Below are 14,580 nucleotides of genomic sequence, written 5' to 3' on the forward strand. Positions count from 1 at the left end.
GTTGTGTTAGTTTAAGGTATGTAGAAGGGTGATTCGGTTATACATATACATATACCCATTCTTTTTCACATTCTTTTTCCATATAGGTTATTACAGAGTAGTGAGTAGACTTCCCTGTGCTGTGGAGTAGGTCCTTGTTGATTATCTGTTTTATTCATTGTAGTGTGTATACATTAATCCCAAGCACCCAATTCATCTCTTAAAAACACTTTTAAATGGGAGTTGTGCTTACTGCTATAATTGAAATTGCCAAAACTAAAACATGTTAATCTCCTTTATTTTCCTCAGTCACAATCTTTCCTTCATTGGTCTTCATTATTTGGAATAAACAAGTTGTTTATACTTTAACCATCACTTCCTACAGTCTTTGTAGCATAGAACTTCAAGACAAGTATTTTTTGTGTGTGTGTGTATCTTTTTAGGGCCATACCCATGGCATATGGAGGTTCCCAGACGAGGGATCAAATTGGAGCTGTAGCTGCCTGCACCACAGCCACAGCAATGCCAGATCTGAGCTGTGTCTGCGACCTATACCATACCCATGGCAACACCAGATCCTTAGCCACCAAGCAAGGCCAGGGATCGAATCTGCATCCTCATGGATGCTAGTCAGATGCGTTTCCACTGAGCCATGACAGGAAAGCCTCCAAGAGAAATATTTAAATGGAGGAGAAATTGATTTAATTTGGAGTTCCTGCCGTGGCGCAGTGGTTAATGAATCCGACTAGGAACCATGAGGTTGCGGGTTCGGTCCCTGCCCTTGCTCAGTGGGTTAAGGATCTGGCGTTGCCGTGAACTGTGGTGTAGGTCGCAGACGCGGCTCGGATCCCGCAAGTTGCTGTGGCTCTGGCGTAGGCTCCAATTCGACCCCTAGCCTGGGAACCTCCATATGCCGCGGGAGCGGCCCAAGAAATAGCAAAAAGACAAAAAAAAAAAAAGAAATTGATTTAATTTGTCTTAATTTTATTTCTCAAAAGTTATTTCTAAAAATCTGAGTCAGTGTTTAATTTTGGTTTTAGTTTTGGTTTTGAGAAACAGAAATCAGAATATTAGATTCAGTCTTTACTGCTGCTGCCTCAGTGACTAACGTGGCCCAGGCACATCCTGTTACTTCACATACCTTTCTCAGTTCCTCATGATAGGATGGCAGAAATCACCTTCCTTAATGTAAGGATGTGAAAGGAGCTGATTAACTTAGAGTGATTTCTATTTTACTGATAGAAAAATTGGAAGAGAGAGTTTTAGTCATATTTTCTAAGGCATGTTTTTTAAGAAAATACTATTTAGGAAATACCTATAATCCATTTAAAAGCACTTTATAATTCATACTGCACCTCCTATGTTGTTGCCAAAATGAACCTTACTGTAATTTACCTGCCAAAGCACAGAGTCGAATGTATAGGAAAATAAGACCATATTTATGTTGAGCACTCTTCTTCCTTGAAGCATCCTTTTTGCTCAGATTTTCATTTCATTCTCTCATTTCCAATCTCTTCTAAGTTTCTGAACTCTTCCTTCTCATGTCTTTTTAATTTTACCACGTCCACATTGAGGTCAGCCCTGTGGGCTAATGCCTTAGACTTTTATTCATGCTATTCTTTTTTCATTGAAACTGTATCTACTCTTAAAACTTAAATTACTTCATCTCTGTAGATAACCCCTTCATCTCTCACATCTTGACCTCCTGGAACTCTAATCCCAAATCATCAGTTGCCCACTGGGCATTTCCACTTTGGTATTCTTTTGTTAATTGCCAACATGTCAGATCATTGAATGTTTCCATTTGTATGTCCTTTTTGTCACTGTCACTTCAGGCTCACTGTGTGAACCTTATGACTCATCACCACAATCTCTCTTGTCGCCTCCTTATTTCCCTGATAGTGCTGCCATCACTGATTCTGCTAATTCCTCTTTTGAAATGTCTTTTGCTTCAGTTCTTCTGTCCCACTGCTCTATACAGGCCATCCTTCTTGAAAACCATCCGTAATGCTACTGCAGATCCTTCAACAGTTTACTTCCACTTGTATCTCCAAGTCTCATTCTTCTCCACTAGTCCCACCTCCCTCCCCTCACATTTGGTCATCCTGAACTTTCTTCACTTCCTCACTTACCACTTTCCTTACACACCACACTCTCAGGAGACCTGACCTTCTTTCTGGCTAGCGTATGAGATTGAATATGTCTCTTAGAGTTACATAGCCAAGTCCAGCTTGGGTCACCCAGTTCAAGCTCTCATGATGCCAAAGTCCCTTCCACAGGAGGTTGTTCCATGTTCTGATAAAAATCAAGTGATAAGGAGTTCTATGCCTCTCAAGCCGCACATTGCATTAGTTCTGTCTGACAAGTTATTTTCCTACCTTTTGGTCTTCAGCTAACTCTTGAAGCAAAATAGTCTGCATCCTTTTCTGTAAACCAACTTTCAGATTATTAATGAAAGTGCTCATGATATTCGTACTCCTACCCCAGCTCTCTTTCTTACTTTATAATAGATCCCCTTGCAGTCTGCAGTCTCCCCAGTTTGTCAGTGTCTTTCTTCAGGGTTGACCCATAAGTCTGAACCTTCTGCTCATACAATGGTCTGACCCAAGGGGAAACACTGCCATGATTCTACTCCATGCCATTCCACTTCTCTGAGCCTCAGTTTCTCATCTGTAAAGTGAAGGAAGATTTCTTAATCCAGGATGGGCTTTGGGGCTCCATGAATGCCCTGAAACTGTGGGCAGCATTTTGTCTGTCATGAGCATATGTGCATTTGGGAGGCGGAAAGGATATATAGATGTTTATCACATTCTCGAATAGAGTCCATGAATCACAGAGAGATTTTTTTAAAAATTGGACTAAATGATATCTGAGCTTCCTCCCAGCTCTAACATTCTATAAGGCAAAGGTCCTAAAACACACGACATTTTCTTATTCCCTTGAGAGGAAGTCAAAGACCAAATATTACTAAGCCTGTTATTCAGTGACAGTGAAGAGACAGAATCTGACAGACCCCCTACATTCAATGCAATACCAACTGAAAAGGTTAGAACTAAACCTTTTCTGTCTTGTGAGGTAATGTTTCCTCTCAACAGAAATTCCAGCAGAAATTGAATTATCATCTCTCCAAGATAATATATAAGGAATTTTTAAAATTATATAAAGAGCTGATCACTCAGATCTCTTCCAAGTCAAAGATGCTGTGAGAGTCAGGTTGCATGTCTTTGCTCCTGCTCTCCTGTCTGCCTGAAATAACCTTCTCTCACTTCCCTTCTTTCTCATTTTGACATTGTTTCCATGTAGGCTTTTTTCCCTTCCAGTTTAATTAGTCTCCCATGTCCTCCCATTGCACTGTGTAGATACCTTTTTTAGGACACATCACATCTAGAACTCACTATCTGCAAGAGTATATGGGTCTGATTCCCAACTAGATTGTCAATTCCTTGAGAGCAGGATTTGCATTATGGACCTCTGTACTTCTAGTACCTTAGAGTTTTTAACATATAGTGAGAATTTAATAATAAATGTTCAATAACTGCTTCTTTAGTGGATCTAAAACCCTACCTAAGATATTCATCATTCTGGGCCTTAGTTTCCCCCCCCCGTCAAATGGAAAGGTTGGACTAGATCTTCTCTGAGGTCTCTGACCACTTTAGCTTGTTTCCCTTATTCAGGCAGCAAACACATTTATGTACCATTTATCCTCACAGTGCATACTAGCACTTATATATTTGTGCCTTTGGTTTTCCAACTCCCTCCATATTTATCATCAGCAAATTACGTTTGACAGGCTTGTGATTTTAAAAAGAAACATGAGAACAAAAGGGTTCACCACTGCATGTACTTGAACATTAAACCCACTATGTAGCCTCCCCAGAGAGTTATATTTGCTCAGTTTTGAGAAAAAATTAATTCTATTGGACTGTGCAGGAAGAAGCAGGTTCTTTTCCATTCTGTGAGCATTCAGGTTGCCATTGCCATGAATATAAAACTTCAGAGAGGTTTGAGAGATATGATTAAAATGACCTGCACAGAAAAAGGAGTTGAATGGTTTCAACAATGAACATTTTCTAAAAATATCATCAGGCCCAGCCCTGTGGGTCTTAGATGGCAAGGCACTCATACCACACCTCTATCCAGATCCAGTCACAGCTTAACAGTTTTACCTGTTAATAAAAGTACCAATGAAAGGGTTCTCGCTGTGGTGCAGTGGGTTAATGATCTGGCTTGTCTCTGTGGAGGCGCCAGTTCAATCCCCAGTCTAGTGCAGTGGGTTAAGGATCCAGCATTGCTGCCGCTGTGGCATAGGTCACAGCTTATGCTTGGATTCAGTCCCTGGTCCAGAAACTTCCATATGCCATGGGTGTAACAGAAAAAGAAAAAAAAGTAACAATGAAGAGTTCCTTGGTGTCTCAGTGGGTTAAGAATCTGACATTGGCACTGTTGCAGCTTGAATCACTGCTCTGGTGTGGGTTTAATCCCGCCCAGGAATTTTCACGTGCCATGAGTGTGGCAAAAAAAAAAAAAAAAAAGTAGCCGTGATTACTTATACTGATGTAGTGCTTTATAGCTTACAAAATTCTTTTAATGTTTTGTTTTTTTTGTCTTTTTAGGGTCCCTCCCTCAGCATATGGAGGTTCCCAAGCTAGCTGTCCAATTAGAGCTGTAGCCACTGTCCTACACCACAGCCACAGCAACATGGGATCCAAGCTGTGTCTGCAACCTACACCACAGTTCACGGCAACACCGGATCCTCAACCGACTGAGCAAGGCCAGGGATCGAACCTGTGTCCTCATGGATACTAGTCAGTTAACCACTGAGCCACAATGGGAACTCCATACAAAAGTCTTATACATTAAATCCCTATAGTAAGCCAGCAAAGTAGACAGAGCAGCTAACCTTAAACTCATTTCACACATGGGAAAAATAACACAGAGAGGTTAATTTGCCTGAAATCACAGAGCTTGTAAGGGGAGAGTTGGCATGTGACTCAGTCTTACCGTAAGCCAGGGTTCCTACCACAGGAATGCTTCATAGGAATCATACCTCCAGCCCCGCTTATGTAGAGGCTCTCTCCAGATGCCGGCACCGTCTGATAGGTCAGCATGGACCAGCTCTGCTTCTTTTTTCTGACTTATTCCCAATATATAACTGGTGGTGGTGGCAGAACCAGGCCCCCAAGTCAGCTTTCATCCAGTGCTTATTCACCTGTGCTATGTCATTCCCAGTGATTGTTAAGGGAATGGTACCAAGCCACCAGCATCAATTCTACAACACAGTTCAATAAAGATCTCATTGCTCTCAAAGCTAACGTAGTAGAGCACACCATTATCCTCCTAAATCCTTGAGAAAGTTAAGAAAATTAGTTGGCTGCAGGCCTACTCCAGGACTATAAACACAAATGGCATTAGGGCAAAGCCAGGTTAAATCAGTACAACAGCAGAACACACTAACTTGACCTCCCATTTTGTGCAAACCATTTTTGTCTTTTTTTTTTTTTTTTTTTTTGCTATTTCTTGGGCCGCTCCTGCGGCATATGGAGGTTCCCAGGCTAGGGGTTGAATCGGAGCTGTAGCCACCGGCCTACGCCAGAGCCACAGCAACGCGGGATCCGAGCCGAGTCTGCAACCTACACCACAGCTCACGGCAACGCCGGATTGTTAACCCACTGAGCAAGGGCAGGGACCGAACCCGCAACCTCATGGTTCCTAGTCGGATTCGTTAACCACTGCGCCACGACGGGAACTCCCTGTGCAAACCATTTTAATCACATCTTTCAAACCTCTCTTAGTCCTGAATTCATGGTAATGGCAGCTTGAATACTCCTGGAGTGAGAATGATCCTGCTTTATTTCTGCAGTGTCTCACAGAATTAATTTCTTCTTGTGAAAACTGGGCAAATGCAACAGTCTATGGAAACCACATAGTGGGATAGGGAAAAAAACAAACAGACAAACAAAGCCATCAACTTCTAGGACTCAAACATTCCAGGCCCAGAGGCAGGTCTGTGCTGTATTGTGCAGATGGATGCATCCAGTGCAGAGTTGCTGAAGCCATGGGATATTCAAGCCCTTGAGGTAACTGCCCTTGATCTGGTTCTCTGTACATCAGGCAATCTTTTGATCACTTGGTTTCTTTTTTTTGTTTTTGTCTTTTGCTATTTCTTGGGCCGCTCCCGCGGCATATGGAGGTTCCCAGGCTAGGGGTTGAATCGGAGCTGTAGCCACCGGCCTACGCCAGAGCCACAGCAACGCGGGATCCGAGCCGCGTCTGCAACCTACACCACAGCTCACGGCAACGCCGGATCGTTAACCCACTAAACAAGGCCAGGGACCGAACCCGCAACCTCATGGTTCCTAGTTGGATTCGTTAACCACTGTGCCACGACGGGAACTCCTGATCACTTGGTTTCTTATCGATCCTTTCTGTATAGTTGTCATCTAGGCTACTAATCTGTAGAAGTCCCTACTCTTGGGTCTTACATCTGGTTTGGGAGGGCTCCAGGGTATGTCTCTGGATATACTTACAACAGCCCTTCGGAGATTTGCACCAACAATGTGTGTCTTTTCTTTTTGTTTTCCCTGGGAGAAACAGCCCCTATTCCTTCAGCTCACCCACTGGAGACCTTCACTCTTTGGTACACAGGGCCCAAAGCAGAAGTTGTCAAAGATGGGATCCCCAGTTGGCTTTCTCACCTTCTTATGCTATGAGCCTCTGGGCAGCTGCAAAAATTGCTCTAGAAAAGACAGTACAGGAGTTCCCTTCGTGGTGCAGCAGAAACGAATCTGACTAGGAACCATGAGGTTGTGGGTTTGATCCCTGGCCTCGCTCAGTGGTTAAGGACCTAGTGTTGCTGTGGGCTGTGATGTAGGTTGCAGACGTGGCTCAGATCTGGCCTTGCTGTGGCTGTGGTATAGGCTGGCAGCTACAGCTCCAATTTGACCCCTAGCCTGGGAACCTCCATATGCCGAGAGTGCAGCCTTAAAAAGACAAAAGACAAAAAAAAAAGAAAAGAAAAGAAACAGTACAAACCAGACTAATTGGCAGCCCATCAAAAGCTGTTTTTTGCCTGATTTCCCTTAAAACAATTGAAAAAGATGAGAAGAAATTGTAGGACTATTTTACACATTAAGATTCTGCCATATTAATAAATGTCCTGCCAAAATGTTACCTGCTGTGTTACGGACAGGGTTGTCTTTTTTTTTTTTTTTTCTGTTTAAATTTTCATGTGAACTAGAGTAGCATTGGTTCTTTTTCTTATATTTGTTTCCTAAACTTTGCAAAAGATAAGTCAAGTATACAGCATGAGCCACCGTGAAGATAAAAGATCTTTGACATTCTCTAATAAATTAGTTGGAAGAAAAAAAAAACACTTAAATTTCAGGAAAATTACTGAATCTAAGAGTTTAGTACTAAAAGATACATTAAAAGCTAGCCTGAAATGCTGTTAATGGTTACTTTGATATATTATCACTTTCTTCCCATGACCCAGTTCATTTTTAAATGATGGAAGAAGATTGAGTGAATTTTTTAAAAAATGATTTTGTCATTGACATGAATTTTATAGGAAGAAGTAAAGCTACTGAGTTCCAGCTCAGCTGTGTATATAGTTTACCATGTAACCTTAGGCAAGTCTTTAGGCTCTCTGCCTCAGTTTCCCTGTCTACCAAATAACAGCATTACCCTCAGTAAACTGAGATTCCTTCAAATTCCTAGACTCTGAGCAATGGTTATGGACCTTTTTCCCCAGAGAAATACACACACACACACACACACACACACACACACACACACACACAGAGGCTCATGCACTATTCACAGAAACTGTATCCTGTTTGTGTGTGTGTGTGTGTATATGTGTGTGTGTGTTGATTGTTGTGGTTGCTGATGATTTTGTTTCAAGGCAGCAGTACAGATAAAATAGGATGCATGTTATGAATAATTCCCAGTTCCTATCCCACTCCCTTTTTTTTCAGTTATCACTACTTTTACATTAAGAACCACAGCTTTGGAAAACGGTGCAATTGTGGGCTGTGTGCTACCTGGAAGATTTTTTAATGCAAAATCTATCAACTTAAAAAATATTAATTTACCTCTATTCATCAGCTGAGGATGTAATTATATATTCTCATGATTACTTTCTTTCTCCTGAATCTTACTGAGTTCTACCAGAATGAAAAAACAGCCCCTTGTGACCATACCCACCCCTCCCCAGACGTCTTCAGAAGGCAGAGCTCCCTTACTTTCTCGCTATCCTGATCACTTTAAAAGGCTAGATTCCCTCTTTGTCCTGTAGCTGCCTTTGTGGAAGGCCCAGAAAGGTCTGTAGTGACAGGGTTTACCCAGAGGCTGATGGACAGTGCCTTCTTGGAATTGACAAGGAAAGCTGTTGGTTTTCCTGAAAGAAGAGAAATGATTGCTCTAATAACAATGTCTAAGTTATCACTGCAAAGCCCCTCTTGATGGCAAAAATACCCATGCACATGCCAAGCCAGACAACCCCACACATGAGGCTGTCTGACAGACCACTGTTCTTTTAAAGCAGTTCTGTTCATCAGTGCTGGTAAAAAGAGTAGCACTCCCTCTGCCTGCCAGGGGCAAGGCTACCAGATCAATTAGCAGCACTTCAGCCACCCAGATGCTTCCACCTTCTTCTGAAAGGCAGCCTCCTCCCAGATAGGTCACACTGCAATGGCACCTGCTAACATCCACATGAATCTCAGGCACGGATGATGACAGGCTGTCTGGCTCGCCTGTCGATTGCAGCACAGTGTGCACAATTGTCAGCACTTGGCAAAGCATGTAGCAAGACCTGAGTCAAATGAAAACATTCAAGCTGTACAGGAGGCAGCACAACCCTTTTCTGGGGTGGAACTCAATGGGAAACTATCAGAGAAGGAAAGCCTGGAGCCCAGATCAGGGGCTTCACCACATAAGATGAAAGACCTTCAGAAGGGGCTAAGTTGACAAGGCTTTATATTGAAGTGTAACTCAGATATCTATCATCTGAATCTTCCCTGTCCCTTGAGAGTTAAATAAGCCTTGTTTCAAATTGCACAGTCTGTGGAATTCTGGATTCTAAGATTTTGGGGGCTTGGGGTCTCTGCCTGAGCACTTGCTTCTGATATCTTAGCCCACAACTTGTCAGGTTGCTTGTAAAAAGGCATTTATAGCATGAGAGGCCTTCTAAAAAGCTGGCACCATTGAGGAGACTCACATTCCATAGCCCGTAATGGTATAGTTAACAGTCCGCACGAGATTTTCCTATTCTCTCAAGCCTCGCTACTCAGGTTATGGGCAGAGGATCAGCAACACCTGTATGACCTGGGTGCTTGTTAGAAATGCAGAATCTTGAGCCCCACCCCCAGGCCTGGTAAATTGGAATCTAGGTTCTAGCAAGATCTCATGAGAGACAGAAAAAACAAGCAAACAAAAAAACCCCAATGGAGTTCCTGCTGTCACTCAGGGGCAACGAATCCGACTAGTATCCAAGAGGATGCCGGTTCGATCCCTGGCCTCACTCAGTGAGTCAGTTGCCTCGAGCTGTGGTGTAGGTCACAGACAAGGCTTGGATCCCGTGCTGCTATGACTGTGGGGTAGGCTGGCAGCTGTAGCTCCAATTCAACCCCTAGCCTGGGAACTTCCATATGCCGTGGGTTCTGCCCTAAAAAGACAAAAATAATAATAATAATAATAATCTCAAGAGATTCAGTTCACGAAAGTGTGAGGATCACAGCTCTAAAGTCCTTTTACCCCCTCGCCCTGGGCAGATTCTCTGCCCTGGCCCTAGCTCCTCACAGCACCAGCCTCTTACCTCTTCTTTCTCCGCCCTCTCTTCTCTCCCTTTTGTTCTTTCATCTCCTCCCTCCCTGTCAGGAGCTACAAATAAATTCTTTGTCCTGACACAGCAACCTTCTTCTCTGGAGCCTCAGAACTCACCACCAGCACCCTGAAAGTCTCACCTTCTCTCAGCCCTCAATCCTGCCCCTAAGTTTATTGAAGTATTTGCATAAACAAAGTCCCCCACTAAGAAGGACCCTGATACCAGCTACTCCAATGAAAGAAATCTCTACATCTCATTACAAAACAGCCCGGATTTTATGAAGACATCTGGTTTCCAAACAGACCCTTAAGGGATTCAGGATTAAAAGGGGTCATCCAGTATGTAAGTGTTAGACCTGGGGAAACTGAGTCTTCAACAGGAAAGTGACTCAATCAAGGTCTTTTTGTGATTATTGGCAGAGGCCAGACCAGAAAAATCCTTATGCTTCTCAGTGCAGGGTTCTCTGCACTATCCTCTAATTATTCTGCTTTAAACTGTACCTTTAAATGGCAACCAAGTTCTCTTCCTGAGCAGCAAGTATGTACTGGGTGCCTGCTGTGTAGAGCAAACATTGTTTAAAGATCAGAAGAAGCAAAACAGACCTAGTCTTTCCATACCGTTTGCCTTTATCCAAACTGCTCCTCAGACTATCATCCTCATTCCCACCTACCTGCCTGGCAAACTCCTACACATCTTTGAGAATCAAAGGTTGGGACCTTCTTCCAGATTCCTCCACAGTATTAATCACTACTTCCTCTGTGCAAGCCCACTGTTATAATATTTCTTACATTACATGTTAGCCCTAGATGGCCTGGCTGTCTCCCTCTGGATGGAAGGTTCTTCAAGGGAGGGCTGAGCCCCGTGGTCCTCATTAATGTATCTTCAGTGCCTAGCACTGTCGGCAGTGCCCAGAAAATGTTAGTTTTCCTCCTTTTTTCTTTCTTTTAGAAATCCTTACTAATTAATGGCATTGGTCAAACAGATACTGTCCTTATTAGCTCAGCCCCTTCATCCTCAAGCACCTGGCCCCTTCCTGGCCCTCTCTGGCCAGCCCTCTTCTATCTGTTGCTACCCAAAGGTTCCCACTTAAACACCAACTACTTGTGTATGACTTATTGAAAACCACCCTACTTTCTGGACCTCATCTGTAAGATGAGTGGCTGTGACTCATTAGCTAGAGCTCTTGATGGCAGTGTTAAAACAGGTGTGTTATAATCAGCTGTGAGGTGCTTTGTAATTTTTTTTTGTACAGTCATTAAGGTTTATCAGTCATGTTTTTAATAAATAGAGAATACTAAAGGTTATCCCTATGGTTTTCATTCTCAGTTGCATTCTGATGTACTTTTTGGTTTTTTTTTGTTTTTTTGTTTTTTTATTTTCCCACTGTACAGCAAGGGGGTCAGGTTATCCTTACATGTATACATTACAATTACATTTTTCCCCCACCCTTTCTTCTGTTGCAACATGAGTATCTAGACAAAGTTCTCAATGCTATTCAGCAGGATCTCCTTGTAAATCTATTCTAAGTTCTGTCTGATAAGCCCAAGCTCCCGATCCCTCCCACTCCCTCCCCCTCCCATCAGGCAGCCACAAGTCTCTTCTCCAAGTCCATGATTTTCTTTTCTGAGGAGATGTTCATTTGTGCTGGATATTAGATTCCAGTTATAAGTGATATCATATGGTCTTTGTCTTTGTCTTTCTGGCTCATTTCACTCAGTATGAGGTTCTCTAGCTCCATCCATGTTGCTGCAAATGGCATGATGTCATTCTTTTTTATGGCTGAGTAGTATTCCATTGTGTATATATACCACCTCTTCCGAATCCAATCCTCTGTCGATGGACATTTGGGTTGTTTCCATGTCCTGGCTATTGTGAATAGTGCTGCAATGAACATGCGGGTGCACGTGTCTCTTTTAAGTAGAGTTTTGTCCAGATAGATGCCCAAGAGTGGGATTGCGAGGTCATATGGAAGTTCTATGTATAGATTTCTAAGGTATCTCCAAACTGTTCTCCATAGTGGCTGTACCAGTTGACATTCCCACCAACAGTGCAGGAGGGTTCCCTTTTCACCACAGCCCCTCCAGCACTTGTTATTTGTGGATTTATTAATGATGGCCATTCTGACTGGTGTGAGGTGGTATCTCATGGTAGTTTTGATTTGCATTTCTCTTATAACCAGCGATGTTGAGCATTTTTTCATGTGTTTGTTGGCCATCTGTATATCTTCTTTGGAGAAATGTCTATTCAGGTCTTTTGCCCATTTTTCCATTGATTGATTGGTTTTTTTGCTCTTGGGTTGTATAAGTTGTTTATATATTCTAGAGATTAAGCCCTTGTCGGGTGCATCATTTGCAACTATTTTCTCCCATTCTGAAAGTTGTCTTTTTGTTTTCTTTTGGGTTTCCTTTGCTGTGCAAAAGCTTTTCAGTTTGATGAGGTCCCATGGGTTTATTTTTGCTCTAATTTCTATTGCTTTGGGAGACTGACCTGAGAAAATATTCATGAGGTTGATGTCCGAGAGTGTTTTGCCTATGTTTTCTTCTAGGAGTTTGATGGTGTCCTGTCGTATATTTAAGTCTTTCAGCCATTTTGAGTTTATTTTCGTGCATGGTGTGAGGGTGTGTTCTAGTTTCATTGCTTTACGTGAATAGGAATAAAAGAAATGTAGTTATAATTAGCTCCAGGGATCACATACAAGCTTGGAGCACACACCTCTTAGGATTGTGTTATGTCTCACCAAAGAGTTCTGTGGTTACCTGTCATGTGTGTCTCAAGTAGGCACAGGCTGATCTATAAGATTCTTTCCAGCGCCATTATCTTTTGAGTTATAAGACCTGGATAAAAGATAGGAAATCATGGAGTTCTTTTGTGGCACCAGAGGTTTAGAATCCAACATTGTCACTGCAATGGCTCAGTTTGCCATTGTGGCCTGGATTTGACTTCTGGCCAAGGAACTTACATATGCAGCAGGTGCTGCCAAAAAAACCCCAGAAATTGTGGGAGTTCCCATTGTGGCTCAGTGGTAACAAACCCAACTAGTATCCATGAGGATTCGGGTTTGATTCCTGGCCTTGCTCAGTGGGTTAAGGATCTGGCCTTACCATAAGCTGTGGTGTAGGTCACAGATGCAGCTCAGATCTGGTGTTGCTATGGCTGTGGCGTAGGCCAGCAGCTGCAGCTCTAATTCAACCCTTGGCCTGGGAACTTCCATATGCCTCAGGTGCAGCCCTAAAAAGCCAAAAAATAAGGAAAGAAGGAAGGGAGGGAGGAAGGAATTGTGAAATTGTGAATTTCCAAAAAGGTTGCTCCTTTTAAGATTTAAATCTCACTCAGGAACACTTGAACAGGTAACATTCTTAATTGTTTCTTCTTCTACCTTGGCTTTGCTCCCAGGAAGCGAGAAGAGGAAAACAAGCGAAGAGAGGCAGAACAACAGAAGGGAAGGTTGAGTCCAGATTCCTGCAGACCTCAAGCCCCTCCCCATTTGCCCAGCACCCAGTCTGAGCCTCACAGACAGAGCTGTGCCCCTAGCAAACAGCCTCCCTGTAGCGACACAGCCCAGGGCCCTGAGCAGAAAGCCTGCAGACAATCTCCAGGCAGAGAGACTCCAAGCAGAGCCCCCCAGAAGGAGCAGCGTCTTTCCCCCAACTTTCCAAGAACAGGCCCCAGAAAACCAAGAGGTGAGTGTATTGTCTTTGTTACTCTACTAACTCATACTGTGGGTACTTTTAATTCATGTAGTTAGACCATTTACATTTAAGGGCAGCCATTTTATTATTTATCTTCTCTTTAATTCTTCTGTTTCTCTTTTCTTTCCTTCCTATAAGTAACTTCCTTTAGGATTCCATATTAATTGGATTTATGGTACGTTTTAGTACATCTCTTTCTTAGTTTTTGCAGTGGTTGCTCTGCATATTATAATATACTTGTACATTATATATAGGATATATAGATTATAAGGGACTTAGTCTACTAGCATCAACATTTTACCACTTTGAATGAAAGGTAACTTTACCTTTCCCATTTTTTTGTAGTTGTTCTTTTTTTTCGTTTGTTTTTAATTGAAGTATAGTTGATTTACAGTGTTGTACTCTCCACTTTTATCATTGCTTGGGTCTTAGATGCTATTACAATTTTGGTTTCAATCATTGAATATAACCTATAAACCTCATGAGGAAAAGGATAGTCTATTTTATGTACCCCTGTTTCTGTTTTTCCATTGTTTTCTCTTCCTTTCTAGGGCTCCAGATTCCTTCTTTCATCATTTCCTTTCTATTTGAAGAACTTTCTTAGCCAATATTTAAGGGTAGCTCTACTGGCAACAAATTCTTTGTGTTTTCTTTTGTCTGAGAATGTTTTATTTCATTCCTGAAGAATTGTGAAACCAGATATAGGATTTACAGTTGGCAGGTCTTTTAACACTTGAAAAAGACTGTCACTTCCTCTGGCTTCCATGGTTTCAGACAAGAATTCCACTGTCATATGAATTGGTTGGTGTCCCTTGGTAATGTTCCTAGGTAACATGTCATTTCTTTCTGGGTCCTATTGAGATTTTTTTTCCTCTATATTTAGCTTTCATTCTTTTAATATGATCTGTCTTGGCATAGATTTTGGAAGCTTACCTTGTTTGGATTTTGCTTAGTGTTTTGAGGGTGCCCAAGACCACTCCAGGTTCACCAATTTGCTAGGAGGTCTCAAGACTCAGAGTATCTTTGTATTCAAAGCTATGAGTTTTTTGTAACAAAGGGGTACAAAGCAAAATCAGCAAAGGGAAAAGG

At 42.3% G+C, this 14,580-nt stretch overlaps 1 protein-coding gene across 5 annotated transcripts in view; it reads left to right on the forward strand.

The window, feature by feature from the left end:
- The window catches only part of INVS (inversin), a 166,181-nt gene that overhangs the window by 108,916 nt on the left and 42,685 nt on the right, over nucleotides 1-14,580 (forward strand). For all 5 annotated transcript variants that reach the window (XR_007133271.1, XM_047768041.1, XM_047768043.1 and 2 more), the window contains one exon: nucleotides 13,196-13,482. Coding sequence is in view for 4 of the 5 variants with exons in the window: in XM_047768041.1 (XP_047623997.1) it covers nucleotides 13,196-13,482 (287 nt within the window). In the remaining variant the exon portion in view is untranslated. The remainder of the gene's footprint in view (nucleotides 1-13,195; nucleotides 13,483-14,580) is intronic.

The sequence above is a fragment of the Phacochoerus africanus genome, chromosome 2, assembly GCF_016906955.1.
Source record: "Phacochoerus africanus isolate WHEZ1 chromosome 2, ROS_Pafr_v1, whole genome shotgun sequence".
Taxonomy (NCBI): domain Eukaryota; kingdom Metazoa; phylum Chordata; class Mammalia; order Artiodactyla; family Suidae; genus Phacochoerus; species Phacochoerus africanus.